The 14,872-nt window shown below is 38.8% G+C and overlaps 1 protein-coding gene across 3 annotated transcripts; it reads left to right on the top strand.

Moving 5' to 3' along the window:
• The first annotated feature begins 78 nt into the window (after positions 1 to 78).
• Positions 79 to 14,640, top strand: GNG4 (G protein subunit gamma 4). Of its 3 annotated transcripts, XM_017817449.1 has the most exons (4): positions 1,220 to 1,242; positions 5,409 to 5,420; positions 6,685 to 6,790; positions 13,773 to 14,640. In XM_017817449.1, the coding sequence occupies exons 3-4, from the start codon at positions 6,695 to 6,697 to the stop codon at positions 13,899 to 13,901; spliced, it is 225 nt and encodes a 74-aa protein (XP_017672938.1). In that variant the 5' UTR covers positions 1,220 to 1,242; positions 5,409 to 5,420; positions 6,685 to 6,694; the 3' UTR covers positions 13,902 to 14,640. The 3 variants fall into 3 exon arrangements, with proteins under 3 accessions (XP_017672937.1, XP_017672940.1, XP_017672938.1); XM_017817448.1 differs by lacking the exons at positions 1,220 to 1,242; positions 5,409 to 5,420 and adding an exon at positions 79 to 157; XM_017817451.1 differs by lacking the exons at positions 1,220 to 1,242; positions 5,409 to 5,420 and adding an exon at positions 290 to 487.
• The last annotated feature ends 232 nt before the right edge of the window (positions 14,641 to 14,872 follow it).

Raw genomic sequence — 14,872 nt, 5'->3', positions numbered from 1 at the left:
AGGCAGTAAAGAAAGAGGTCGGAGGGGGGCGGAGCGGGAGGGCGGTGGCAGCCGGGGCCGCGGCCACCCCGCCCCGCGGGCCATGTGCCCGTGCTGCTGCCGGGCGCCGCCCCGGGCTGCTCGGAGCTTCCCGTGCTCCTGCCCGCCGCCCCGCACGGTGAGGGGGAGCCGCAGGCTCCGGGCGGGAGAAGGTGCCGGGTGGGGCGGGATCAGGGATTGGGGCGGGGGCGGCCCGGGCAGGGCGGGCCGGGGCTGCTGTGCGGGGGTTTCTCCCTCGCTGCTATCGGCGCTGGTGTCCTGGGAAACCCGCGGCTGCTCCGCCCGGCATCCCGGTGGTTCCGTGGGCTGCGGGTAAACAGCGCCCGGCGGCGGCCGCGCCAGTCGGAGTTTCCCGGGTACCCGCAGTAGTCGGCGCCGGGCTTTGGGCTCTGCTGTCGCTGCATCGGCGGGGGACGTCCTTCCGTGGAAAAGCTGCCCCCAAGTCCAGGTACCCCGCGGGCGGCAGGGGGGGGCTCTCTGTTCTGCGTGCTCGTTCCTCCGCCGCCAGCTGCCGGGTGTGAAGGCGAAAGGGAAGCGGCCGCTTTTCCTGCTGACTGCTCGCGCTGCCGGAGGAATAACACTTACTGCCCGTCGGCTGCTGGCGATAATTACTGATGTGCTGTGCTTGGAGCTGCTGCACAGCAGAGCCATTAGGGCAGCTCAGAGGGACAGAAAACTCGGAATAACAACTTGAAAAACACTGCAGGTGATGCAGTGCCGAGCTTCCCGGAGGCGCTCTTCCTACCTTGTGTGTAACAATTCAGTTTAATACATTTTAAGCAAGGTTTAAGTGGAATAATCAAATTTCCTCGTATATTTCTTAGAAGCTCCCAACTGTCTTTAAAAGTTAACCAAAGAGGTAAAACAGTAGACAGGAATCATCTTCCTGCCTCAGACTTTCTGGATCTCTGGTAGTTTGCTGAGCTGTATGTGCACATAACCTTGTATGATTAATATTGGATGAAAAGATTGTCCTTGTGAAATGTCACATTAGTTCAACCATTGTTTTCTTTGATTTTTTAAATGCCGAGAAGCAAGATGATATTTTTGAATAAAAATTTGGGCATAGTGGCAAGAATTTTTGGAACTTGACAGGTGGACTGAATATAGTACCGAATGTGTCGGATAAGAACTGAGCTGTTGGAGTTTGGCTGGTTTGCAGTGACATAATTAGCAGTTATATTCAAAGTCACCATGTTTATGGTATGAAAATTACATTCTTTCCTTATCATGAACAATAGTCTTGCCTTTAATCTACTCATTTCTGCTCGTACTACTAAGCCTCTCCTTAGTAGATGGAATGAAAAGCTGTAGTAATTTTCTAGTATTTCTTTGTGCAGCCATGAGATAGAGAAAGTAAAAGGATTCCTTACCCGCCCTCTCTGTTTACAGAGCTGCATCAGTTGTGGTGAATCTTGGAGTAAGAACTGAGACGGCAGAGGAAGTTATTCCTCTCCTCTTTGTGACCTGCAGATAGAGGGGAAAATTACCCATGTTGTATGGACAGTGATGCTAGCACAGATAACTAGTGCTCTTAGTGCAGGGATAGTTGTTAAGTTTCTCTTGCCTAAACGGCAACTGTGTAAAACTCTTCTATTTTTTTATTTTCTTTTTTCCTTTTTTTTTTTTTAATTTCTTTGGTATGCCAGTTTTTTATCAAATAGCTGTGAATGTCTAAATTTTGCTGTTTGTGTTCTTGCAAGTGGATAATGAAATGTGAGGATCTTCCACAATTTAGTATGTGATTTGCAGGTCATTGTCCAGAGATGATTCCTGCTAATGTCACTGGGACTTTGTTGCATGATTGGGTTGACTTTTCTACTGTGCTTATATGTCCAAGAAGTGCAGAGCTTATGTGGAAGGTGTTCTACTGAGTTGTTAACCCCAGATTTTCTAATGTAGTAATTTCAGGTTCATCACTTTAGATTGGTGAAAGAAATTGGGTTTAGGGTTTTTTAGATTGAATTCTTCAGGTCACTCTTCTGGTATTGCATTTTAAGGTTGTACTTGGAACTAGAGGGGAAGAAATTGCCATGCAGCTTTTCATTCCTGTTGCTTGTTGAAATCCATACCAAAAAGCTTGAAAATTATATTTTGTTTCTCTGTTACTCAAATTTTCAAACTTCTCCTGCATTTTACTAACAAGTATTTATAATGTTTAGTAAATGTTAGTTGCACTCCTTACCCTGGTGCAGGGTCAAGCTATACCTGCAAATATTTGTGCAGCTTCCTGGGTTGTCATAAGATAAGTTTGCCTTTGAAGTGCTGTTGGGTACAATCTAATCAATTGTAAAAACAAATAAAGAAAAGTTGCTCTTCACAAGGCAATTTTGAGGAGCCCTGGAGGGGATGAACTTCAGCACGCGTGCGTTAACTGCACCCAGAGAAAGGATGAAGTTCAAGTGAACTAAAAAGCCACAAAACCCCAGAAAATTCATCTGACTGGGAGGCTGTCAATACAAAGCTTTCAGGAGTGATGCTTTAGGAAACAGTGTCTAGTACAATGTGCCAGTCAGCAGAAACTACTTGGCTGAAAAAGCCTGTGTAGCTGCTGTCACTATTCTTTGGTAGTGTGATCGGTGTTCCCCTAATAGAAAAGAATCGATAGAGACTAGGTTAATGAATTCCATATGCTGCACAAAAATATATTGGATAAGTGAGTTCCTGTGTAATCTAGGTCTACTGATTTGCATCAGTGACACGTAGACTGCATGTAGTTTGATCATTAACATAGTTACTGTAACTACGGTGATTTTCAGGACCTCTGTATGTCTGTATCGATCTAACTTAATGGGGGGTGCTGGAAACACAGCCAGGAATGAACATTAGCAAACCCAGCCGAGTAATTTCTGGTTCAAGGGAGTTTAGATAATTTTAAAATAGGGAGAAGTTATTCCTTTTGAGTATCAAAAGCAGTGTGGCCAGCAGGGCAAGGGAGGTGATTCTGCCCCTCTACTCCACTCTGTTGATACCCCACCTGCAGTGCTGCAGCTCCCAGCTGCTACCCCACCAGCTCTCGGGTCCGTAGCACAGGATGGACATCAACCTGTCAGAGTGAGTGCAGAGGAGGACCACACACATATCAAGGGGCTGGAGTACCTCTCCTACGAGGAATGTCTGAAAGAGTTGGAATTGTTCAGCCTGGAGAAGCAAACTTTCCAGGGAGACCTTATTGCAGCCTTTCAGTAATTGAAAGGGGCTTGTAAGAAAGATGGAACAGACTTTTTAGCAGGGCCTGTTGCGATAGGGCAAAGGGAAATGATTTTAAACTAAAAGAAGGTTGATATAGACTAGATATATGGGAAAACAATTGTATCGTGTGCGGCGAAGCACTGTAACAGGTTGCCCAGAGAGGTGGTGGATGCCCCATCCCTGGAAACATTCAAGATCTGGTTGGATGCCCTGAGCAACTTGTTGTAGTAGAAGTTGCTACTGCTCATTGCAGGGGCCTTGGACTAGATGACCTTTAAAGGTGCCTTCCAACACAAACCATTCTGTGATCCTGCAGACTGCCCCTCAGGTACAATATAAAGCTAGATGTGCCTTCCTGTGGGACTAAAGACCTTGAGAATACTTGAAGTGTTTCTGAGGAGACGTCTTAAGAGAAAGATTAAGAACTGTCAGGCTGCAGCCTCAGAGGAAGCACTTCAGAGGAAACAGGTCCTACGAGAGGGTGTTTTAAGGAGGAGGCTTCCTCACATTCCAGGGGATGGGTGTGTAATAGATTCTCTTGTTATTGAAATTTCTTTTCTCTCTGGAGCTTTATTTCTAAGTAAGAATTTTATTTCGTTAAAGAATATTAAGCTTAAGGTTATTAAAGAATATCATAGGTCCTAAGGAGAACAGAATCAGATGTCATCCAAAGCTTTGTCTGCAAAAATGACATTTAGCACAGCCTGATTTGTTATTAAAATGTCTTTCTCTCTAGAGCTTTATTTCTAAGCAAATATTTTATTTCATTGAAGAATGTTAAGCTTCAGGTTATTAGAGAATATCATAGGTGCTAAGGAGAGCAGAACCAGGTGTCATCCAAAGTTTTGTCTGCAAAAAAGACACATCATATGTAACTGATGCACTGATATGTACTGTATTTCCAGAGAGTTAGAGAAAGTAGAGATATATGTAGCTTGGTAGGTGAAATGTGAAACAGGGGAAATCACTCTTACAAAAAGTTCTTGAACCAGAGCAGTGTGTATGAAAAGTAGAGATTAGATACTTAAAGGGATGCAAAGCTCTTCCAGAAATATGGTAGTTAAATGTTTAAGCATGATTTGAATGAATGAACTGCCAGAAAAGCTTGGGAGATCTGGAATTCTCTGGACGGTTCAAGCAGTTTCAGTTGCTTAATTCAGTTTAATTTACATCTCTTATTCAATATTAAATTTCCAATTTGCCTCTGGACTTGAGCTGCGGCAAGTGTAGAAAGGGTTCTGTTAATTGATTTAGCTTTGACTTTTTTTGGCTTTATGATCATTAGAGTTTAGCTGTGGAGATGATAACAAAATTTAAATGATTCATACTTGTGGGGGTATCATTTTGTAAACAAAGCTAAATGTGTTTATTCTCATTTTTATGGCTAGGTCAATGCTTAAAAGGTAGGGAGTTGTCAAACAAAAAGTCCAGAGATAAGCTGTAATTCAGAGCCTCCTCCTCTTGTGAATGTCTCATGTCCTTTCTGCTGTTTGACTTTCCACTGCAAGTCAAAACACATCTGAAAATTGATTGGAGGCTGTTGGTTGGTTGTAGGTTTTTGTACTGTACATGGCATTTTATGCAAAGCCAGTTCCTCCACATGTATTCAATCCTGTGCCTTGTGAAGAATATGAGTTAAAAGATTGTAAACAAAGTCAAAAAAATAAGAAGCTGCTGTGTTCTGACACGGTTTTATTTCATCAGAGCATACAAGGGGGAAACTTGTGTTCCATTCAAATGACACACAAAAAAAACCCCAAAAACCTGTTCTTTGTCTTGGCAAATGTTAAAGCTCTTGTTTATTTAGCACAATTAATGTATTTTAAGGTATCGTTTCCCCTGCCTAGACTTACACTAGACTTGAAAGAATAAGATTCTTTTGTTTCTTCCAATGAGTGTTAAGCACGGCTCACCAATGCATTTGTATTCCACTATCCTGTTTAAAGCACAGGTTACTGATTTTTAGAAAGGAGAAGAAACAGATGTTTTTTGCCTTGTCTTGGAGCATGTATTTTGTGAAATCAAAGCAGTTAAAAAGTTATTCCTTCATTCTTTTTGTACTCTAGATTATGTACTTCTATTGAGTCTAACAGGGTTAAGACATTGTATATACAATTTTTTTTACAAGAGCATTTCCTGTGTCCTACTTAATTTCCTGTTTGTATCTTATCCCCCAGTGTCTGGATCAGGTAAGCTTTAAGGTTCAAGAGGGGAAATTTGTATGGTTCTAGGTGTTTGCTTCTTATCCAGAAATAAGCTGGAAGTATTCATTTTGAAAGACCTGAGCCAAAAAGTCTTCTGGCAGTAATACAAAATGCATGCTTTTGTGTGTTTTTCTCCCATGTCCCGTCTGCCTCTCACACCCCGTGTCCTTTGCATTGCCAAACTTTGTATTGGTTTCTGACGCTTGGTGCTTGACTAACCTTGCTTCAGGTGGCACTTGTGGTGAAGACCATAGGGGAGTGTTTTGGCTGATTGAGACCTCAGCACCTCATCTTACTGGATAGGTCATCTGTGATCCTATCATCTTTCCATGCGGCTTTAGTCTAACTTCCAATGGCTTTGAAATAGGAACTGTTACTTGTGCTGGACCAGCACTATGTAGTGGTGTCAGCACAAGGTGGTTTAACATACAGACCACCTTGGCATATATATGGTAGTTATTGAAGGTCTGAATGTGGTCATGTTGACTAATCTGGTAACAGTGCCGAGGACTGTGTGATAACGAGTTGATTTAATCCCTCAGGGAGTAGCAATGCACGAAAACCAAACACTGTCATACCATAATTAGATATCCCTTCCCAAGAGCTGCAGATCTCTTAAAAAATAATGCATTCCTATCCTGCATAGTGTACTGTACCAGGTTTTAATCATCTTTAAATTTGCTAGGCATGTCTAAGCAAAACGTTGGAAACCACTGCATTACTTTTCTTAATCTGTTACTTAATTTCTAAACCCCTTATATTGATAGTCAGAATTTTGGCTCGTTCTCTATCTTAAAATTTCTCTTTGATGCTCAGTGAGAGTGGTGTGACATTCGTTTCCACTGTGCATATTTCTGAACCTGTTTTGATGTTACAAGGTGTAACTGGGGCATGGAGCCAAACTGTGCAATGGCTGCAAGGTCTGTTTGTGAACAGCTGTTCTGAGTTGGCAGTCTAAACCAGGGCACCCATTTCTACACTGAAGTAATGGTCCTGTGCTCTGTGTTTGTATGTTGTTTGCAGGATTCAGTTTGAGTACTGATGATGGAGAGTGCAAATATGTAATGCAATAAGGTGCCGTTGAGCAAGAGGACAGAAATAAATGGTGTCTGGTCTGTATTTGTGACCTACAGCCTGGCAGTGTTGGTGTGGTGGGTGAGGGTTGGTTAAGGTTCAGAGAACTGTCTTCTCGGTGATTGCTGTATTTGCTACCTGTACTTTTAAATGTTTTCAACTTTGTCTCTTCTAGGAAAAACAAAATGAAGGAACTAGTATCAAACAGTACAACCAATATATCTCAAGCCAGGAAAGCTGTGGAGCAATTAAAAATGGAAGCATACATGGATAGAATGAAGGTAAACTTAGACTTATTGTTGATATTTTGAATTCACTGACTAGCTTATGTTACAGTGTCTCTTTAATATTGTAGAAAGACTCAACCAGCTGAAATCAAAAATCCTTGTTGAACTATAAATCAATATGCAGTACTGTAAATGAGTCACTAACTCCTACTAACTACTGTAAATAACTAACTACTAACTACTCCTGCTAACTACTGTAAATGAACCACTAACTGGTGGGTTCTAATGAAGGGATTTCCAAAGCCTGGCTTATAGTTTGCTCCTGTGTGAGTGTCTTTTACATCTGTCAAAAGTTCTATTTTGTGAAATATTTAAAATCATCTGGCAGATGCAGGGGTGCTCTTCCTTGTCACCTGTAGCAGCTCAGGTTTCTCAGTTTTTCTCCTTTAAGACCTGGAATAAGTCTTTAAGATATTGCAATGCTTTTGAACAGTGATGAGACAAGATGAATTGCTTTGATTTGTTTTGTTTTAGCGCAGACGTCATTGCACAAAAAATTTGTCTGGTTGCAGTGTGCAGTTATGATTTTTCACACTTGATAACTTGTTGTATGTGAAGATTTCATTTTATCACACCTCTAAATATATGTGGATTAAATATTTTTATTAAAGACACTATTAAACAGAGATTCTCAACATTTTTAACCAGCACAGTCTGTGGATTATTCTTGCCTGTCATTGTGCCTTCCACTAGACTAAAATTTTGTGAATAAATCAAGCACCTAAAACCTATTAATGTCATAGAAAGTTTTAAGAAAGCAATGCTCATTTGTTTTGCTATTTGCCTCTGAAAATAGAGAATAATTATTTGCATTAAAAAACCCAGTCTCTCCAAGTAAGAACAGTTTCTACTCTGACAATCTCTGAAAAGGAATACATTTAAATTATCCGATTTTCTGCAAACTGTACCTGAGTTGTTAAAATTTTAACTGTTTGTAACTGAGATTACTAACTCGATAAGACAGTTTAGAAAAGTTGTACATTGAAATTATCATATAGTCTTAACTCAGTCTGTTTGTCCATCCATCCTGTGTGCTGAAATTTTGCATGTAGTGAGCATGGGGACAATAGCATATAATTATGATTTTTAAAATAGTATCAGATCACAAACTCACTAATTGGAAACGTAGTGTTTCTAATTCAGAAATATTAGTACAATCACGTGAGTGGTCAATCTTGGTTATATGAAAATAGAAATTTCAATCTCTCTATTTTGTGGCAGTTTTTAGCAATGTCTTGTAAGATTACTGAATTTGTAAAAGTGTAGTTTCTATCTTGTATCTTACAAATTCATTCCATAATCTGTTCACAGGGACAGGTGTTTCTGTTTTCTGGGGTAAGGGAAGTTCTATCTTTTCAGTGTTCAATGCAGTTAAACCGTCCCCTTACTCAGGTCATATTGCAGCTGCATGAACAGAAGTGACCAGAAGGAATGGGTGTGCAGGAGTGGCAGAGGAAAGGGTTGGAAAAATATGACCCAGTTTATTGGAATTTGAAATTGTTGATACTTAGTAGATTGTCTTAAACTTGCTTCTATATATTCAGTGGTAACTGTCACTAACCACGTCATTAGCTCAGTTATGCAGATAGGTTCATTAGTTAGATATATAACATTATTAATTACATATGCAAGAAAGACATAGGTTATTTTTACAGTCAGCTTAATTAAAAAGAACACAGTTATTAGCAAGTGTGGCAGACCTAAATAACAAGATAGCTTGAAAGTGCAATGACTTCACCTTTCAAGACAGCTTGGGACCAAACACGCACCACAGAAAATCTGACATGTTTCAGAATTCTGAGGGTTCCTATACTAACATAAACTGAATATAAGCTTTCAAAATGTCTTGATTTCTAGAATTTCTTTGAACAAGCATATGAAGGATTGTGAGAAGAGGTTGATAGGATTTTTATTTTTTCAAGATCTTTGTTTTGCTTTTTAACCTTGAATCAGCTAAGTGTGTGTTTCGGCATAGCCAGATTTTACCAAGAGACTTTCCAGGGTTTCAACAGGAGATTTTGAGTTCTCAGATCATCACTGTAAAGGGCAGAGAAATGAATTTCCTTCCTTTTTTCTGACGTTTTGCATCTGATTAAACTAGTTAGACATTTAACAAAAGATCACTGCTTTCCAGATAATTTAATTAAATACTGTTTTCAAATAGCTGTAGCCAAAGAGTTATTCCCATAATAGGCAAGACCACATGGCGAACATTAAAAAGGTGCCTGCATTATTGGCCAGGGAAATCAGAAGTTCTAGCTCATTTTTCTACTACAGAGGCACTTTGTTTTCCATGGACAGTAGCTGCTGTAAGCAGCAAGAGTTGGGTCTGCTCAATTAAAATCTTGTAGTTAAAAGTATAATGATAGTTGCACATTCCCCGCTGCGTTCTGGATTTTTCAACTGATTTAAAAACCAAGTCCTTTAAGCAGTCAGAACAGCAAGCTGTGTTCTGAGCAAGCTGCGTTCTGAGGTTCCACAAAGACAACTCACTGTTAAGGTGTGAAAGAAACAGGACAACTTAAAAGCAGAGGATGAAGTTATTGGTGTATTGATTGGTAGCTGGAAGGAGTATTACTGTGCTTCTTTTTGTAAACTGTAGGAATCCCAGAAGGATTGTAAATTGAACCTGCCTTACTTACCTGCCAAAAGAACAGCTAGAGTTATAATGGAGAAGTACGTACAGAGCAGGAAATGCATATTCCAAGCTAGGAAACATCAAGTGAAATCAGATAAAGTGGCCTCATGACTAGTAGAAGAATGTGTCTTCTAAAGATCTAGCAGTAAAGCTGAGAAAGCAAAGATAATCTTGATGTTCATCAGAGTTGTCCTCAGAATAAAGCACTATTTAATCTTCTCTTTGCAAGCAGAAAAGCAAGAAAGAGTGCTCTGACATTTAAGAAACTTGGTATATCAATTATTATTCCATTTTCTTTTTCCTTAGAAGACAGGAAGTATTCCTAACTGGTCCTGAATAGTATTGGGAGATAAACGGTGGAATTGCCAATAAATGTGTGGGAATCTCTTTGTTTTAGATGTAAAGGATAAGCAGAGTGGGTGTCATAGTAAGGATGGTAATTAGTCACAATCCATGACAAGACAGATGACATAGTAATTGCAGCATTTTGCCCTGTCATTGAAGCTTATAATTATTAGTGCAGCTAACAGGATTATGTTCTAACTTTGGCTTTCTTATCACCTCTGTTATTCTGAAATATAATGGTCAAATTTCACAGTCCTCCTGAGACTAATTCTTTAAAGCATCAGGGTTGAATATTTTGTTGGATTTTTTTGTTTCCTTTTGGTAGTTTGACAACAAGATGTATTTTTCACTAGAGAGGCTAAAAGTAATTGTATAAAATGTTAGATCAGTGTGATCCCTATATACTCAATCCCTTCTATCCATACACTTTAAAAGAATTCATCAATCAAACTGGAGTCTGATTTTTTTTTCTTTAGCCACTTCTGCAATATGTGTAAATTACTTTGAATCTGCAGACCAAGCTGTATTGCGTAGGAGAGTTGACATGATAAATGTGATAGTTTCATTTGAATATTCAAGTTACATGCATTTATTTTAATTCTTAATAAAAGCAATTCTGAAACTGTTCAGCAGCATTCAGCTACAAATAACCCTAAAGGTGAGTAAAAGCTCTGATGGAGCAGCCTCCATTTATTTCCTTCCATGACATAAATAGGCTGATCAGCACATTATTTTGTACACTAGCAGGGTGTAGCCCTGGCCATGAGGCATCTCTGCCTGCTGACGTGTGCTAAAGCAGCGTCTCTGCTGGAGCCTTAATGCCACGCTCAATGCAGGGGCCTTCCGCCACTGTTGTTCCGAATAATGACACTGAGCAGAAAAGTTGCTGGAGGCAACGTTGTATTTTGCTCTTTTTTTGGCCACAGTTCTGACTTTGCCAACACTGCTCACAGCCGCAGGAACCCGTGTTTTCATTGCTCCTGGACTGTGATCAGCTAATTTAACTCCCTGTAGCGAGTGGTCATTATTCCTCTGTGCAAGCCTAAGTGACTCCACTTTTAGTGAAGACATGGCCGTAATTCACTTTTATAACTGCTGTAATCCCAGTGGGAGGATATCTCCTCCCCAAACTTTCTGTTTGCTTAAAGGATAAAAATATATGGCCTCGTACAGGTTTACTTTGTGACAATGTGCTGAAATGTGATCGTGTTCCTCAGTTCCTTGTTGCAGAATTGTTTTTTTACTAAACTGTACTATGGTTTGTTTAAAAGCAAACTAAATTGGGATTTAAACACTCTGACATTGAAGAAAGTGTTGCTCTGCTTTATGCCATTGTTACCAGCATTAGAGGACAAGTTAGACACAAAAATGTACGGTGAGCTTTTGCTAGTGAAAATCATTGTTACATGATAACAAAGCACAGTAAAATGTAGAGAAACAGGAAATTATATTACTGGGCTTATCCCTTCTAAGAATGATGATTGAAATTGCAGTTCTATTCCATTGAAAGAAAAGCAATATACTTGGGCTGATGTTGCTTATCCATGCATGGAACAAACAAGATGATTGTGGGAAAGTTGGTCTGTTGAAGTCCAGAGTTGGTTCTCTGCTTCTGTAGGCTCAGTTTGCTTAAAAAGACTGTTGGTTTAATGAATAAAATAATTTACTCATTAGCTTAATTGAAGGTGAAATGTGCTTGGCATCTTTAATAAACCCTGTCTCTGGGACCCAGAGAATAAGACTAGCTCTACATTAGGTTTTGTGGCACTAATGTTTATTATGATATTGCAGTGAAGATGTCATTGAGCTTTTTGTGGGCACCTGTGGCGCTGAGTTTGATTTGCTCAGTTTGCATGTAAGAGTTCAGGACCAGCTAATTAATTAGAGCATAGACCTCTCTTAATTTGAGACAAGCTTAGATAAGCTTGAAGGACAATAGAAAAGTGAAAAACTGAATGTTAAATAATTATGAATGTACTGATGGTTGTCATTACTTGCAAATACTTCTCCAAAATGCTGTGGTGATACATTCCTCCTAACATTACTTGGAAATGTGCCAAACTCCTCTTCAGTGGATAAATTCTATGCTAGTTTATATTTTGCTGAGGTGCAGCGTACATAGTTAGCAAAGAAAAGTATGTTTCTGTCATTTGATCTTTTGGGGGCTTGATAGGAATTTCATACTCTGTCTACATTGTGCCTTTCTTTGAATAATCCTTTTAAAAATTCACAAGTAAATTTAAATGAAACTTGGAAATATGATAGGATTCATAAGTTTTCTGTTTGTTGATTACAGATCTATCTCTCTGTTCTAGACAATGCCCTCGTACCCTAAGCCTCATTCTTTTGTCATTGCTTAGCAAGTAGCTAATTGAAGTATGTCTGAAAGTGATTACAATCCTTTGTACTTTTTAATTTTCCACACGTAAGTGTTTTACCTGCTTCTTTCTTGAGAAGAATTTTTCCTTCTGAATATCTCTTCTGATTTGCTCAGTTTAGTGCTTTGTTTTCTGCTTTGTGTGTGCCCAGCAGTCTGTTGTTCATATGTAGTGTCTCTGCCCACCCTTTTGACTTACAGGACAACTCAAAGACAAACTAATTTTAAATAACTTAAACACCCTTGCCTCTTCCACTAGGAGGGTAGTCTATACTGGGATGCCAAAACACAGGTACTTTGTGGGTTTAAACATTCTATAAAGATATGTTTTAGTGGATATTTAAGAAGTTAAAAGTCTGTTATTTTCTTCCAGGAGTTAATTTAAATTTTATGTGAATTCGGATTCAATACCTGTTGACTTCATAGGTCTCATCTGAAGCCTACTACTGGCCGGGCTCATGTCAAAGCAAGTAGGGTGTGGGGAAGCTTAAAGTTAACATTGATGACACATCTGCTTGAAAAATACCAGAAATCTAATTTGTTTTTCCTCTTCACTATAATTAAGCAAACATGCTGACCTCAGTGTTTGACTCAGGAGAAGCTGTCATGTTGCTCAGAGAAAAGACTTTTTTGTAAAGACTTCAGATTTCATTTTCTCAGACTATTGAAAACACATTAATTCACCAAAGCAAAGAGATACAGATAGCTGTGAATATCTTGCTGACCGAGCAGAACAAAAATATTTTGTGTATGCATTCTAAATACTTGAAAAAATAAATGAATCACAGTGGCCTAATGTCCCAGATATTCATATGGCACAAAGCTGCAAAGGTTACAAAGTTTAATATTTCATTTTTTCATTTAATGCAAAATATCTTGTAGGCCAACACACTGCTGCATTTTTGTATGACTTTTCAGTAAGCATAAACCAATGCCTTGAATTGGAGACTTGAGAATTGTTTATTTTAGAAATATAAAAATATTAAGGTAATGCTCAAGTTTTAATGCATGCTATGAATAAAGTAACTTACTAAGCAGAAGATAATTGGTCTTACTTCATCGAAAAGAACAGTATTTAGCTTAAATGACAGCTAGGACCCACTATGTTCAAGTTGTGTTCTTGAGTTATTATTTCTTTTTAATGCCATGGTTATGTGCCTAAAGAACTTTTTGTTTGTTTTGCATCCAGAGGAGCAAAGGGTAGAAAGTGTTTGTGGAAAACCCTACAACGAATGACTAGGAATAAGAGCTGAAGCAGGTGCCTCTACAGAAACAGACACTTCAAGGAGAATCCATATTGTTTATGGATGGTTAGCATATACATGTTTTAACGAGTATGTACTCCTGACCTCCTTCTGATGGAGAGGAACAGCTGAACATGAATCATATAAATTGATACCATTTTACGTCTCTATGTTAAATAAAATTTATGTAGGGATTACTAGGCCTAGTAAGAGCAAATGGAGAGTTGTGGTCTCTAATAACATACAGGATAAAGCAATCTAGTCCCTATTTTATGATAGCTCCCATTATATTTGTTTTTATGAAAAATATTTATGCAATGCAGATGGGTTCAGAATTACATGTTACAGTAGTTCTCTCTTCTCTTCTATTAGGTGTCCAAGGCTGCAGCAGATTTATTGGCATATTGTGACGCGCACATTGGAGAAGATCCCCTTATTATTCCTGTGCCTGCATCTGAAAATCCCTTTAGGGAGAAGAAACTCTTTTGTACTATCCTTTGAGTCTGTTTTCAATTAAAAATGTCTCCTGCTAAAATTTGGTATCAGTGTTGCATGCTTGTAGCATTTTTTTCTTCAGATATCTATACTTACCTTATAACTATAATATTTTTCAAAGGTAGTGCATTTTCTGCTAAAAAAACCTAAAATTAAAAAAAAATCCTAAAAAACTCAAGGTGATACTTATTTTTGAGAACAATGTACAAGTTTAATTTCAGTTCTTCATAAATATTCTTTTGGTCTTAATGAAAGTATTGAGTACAGTATCAAATTGTAGATATCTCTGCCAGTCATAGATTTTTCTGAGACCTAAATGAGTCATACCAATTCTCGAAGCTATTTTTAACATTCTTATTTTCCTTGGAAGGTGAATTTAATTCACTTGCCTTTACAAATTTCTATCTAAAGAGAGTAGTGTGACCTCTGCCTCAAGTAGCACTATTTAGGAAAAGATCCCAGTAATTTACAATGTGTGGAATGATTAATCTTACACAGTAAGTGGTGTTTTCTGAAGACTGTAAGAAACTTGACCATAAAAAGAATCTTAGTAAAGCAACATTGTAACTACAAGCAGAATGAAGATGTATAGTTACACACCAGGATTGAATCAATAAAACTGTAGAAAAACACATCTGCTTGTATCTTATTTTGAATTATAATGATTTAAATTATTTTAGAAAGTAAACTGAACTGTAATAAAACTGTTCCCGAGGGTCTTAGTGGAGGGTGTAAAACTGCCCTGAACAGCACAGGGAAGGGGATTATATTTTCTGAGCAGCTCTCTACATGCTTTTGCCCACGAGAGTAAGATTTTATGGGGATGGAGAGTAATGGTAAATGAATGTTGTTCTAGAATATGCAGCAAGACCACTGTGCCATTGGCAGCCACTATGTTGGTGTATTTTGTAGCTGCAGATTAGTTCAGTTGTCAGCAAGTAATTTATAGAAGAGGTTCGGGGAGATTTTTTTGTTTT

Source organism: Lepidothrix coronata, unplaced genomic scaffold (assembly GCF_001604755.1).
Source record: "Lepidothrix coronata isolate B3197 unplaced genomic scaffold, Lepidothrix_coronata-1.0 Scaffold61, whole genome shotgun sequence".
Classification (NCBI taxonomy): Eukaryota; Metazoa; Chordata; class Aves; order Passeriformes; family Pipridae; genus Lepidothrix; species Lepidothrix coronata.
Note: the sequence above shows the minus strand (reverse complement) of the source record. Positions and strands in the feature narration are given on the sequence as shown.

What these genes read in the sequence shown, in the direction of transcription:
- GNG4 (XM_017817448.1), top strand. Translation starts at nt 6,695, where the DNA reads ATGAAGGAACTAGTATCAAACAGTACAACCAATATATCTCAAGCCAGG. An exon ending in CATACATGGATAGAATGAAG is followed by an intron (nt 6,791 to 13,772) that starts GTAAACTTAGAC and finishes CTCTTCTATTAG; the next exon opens with GTGTCCAAGGCTGCAGCAGA.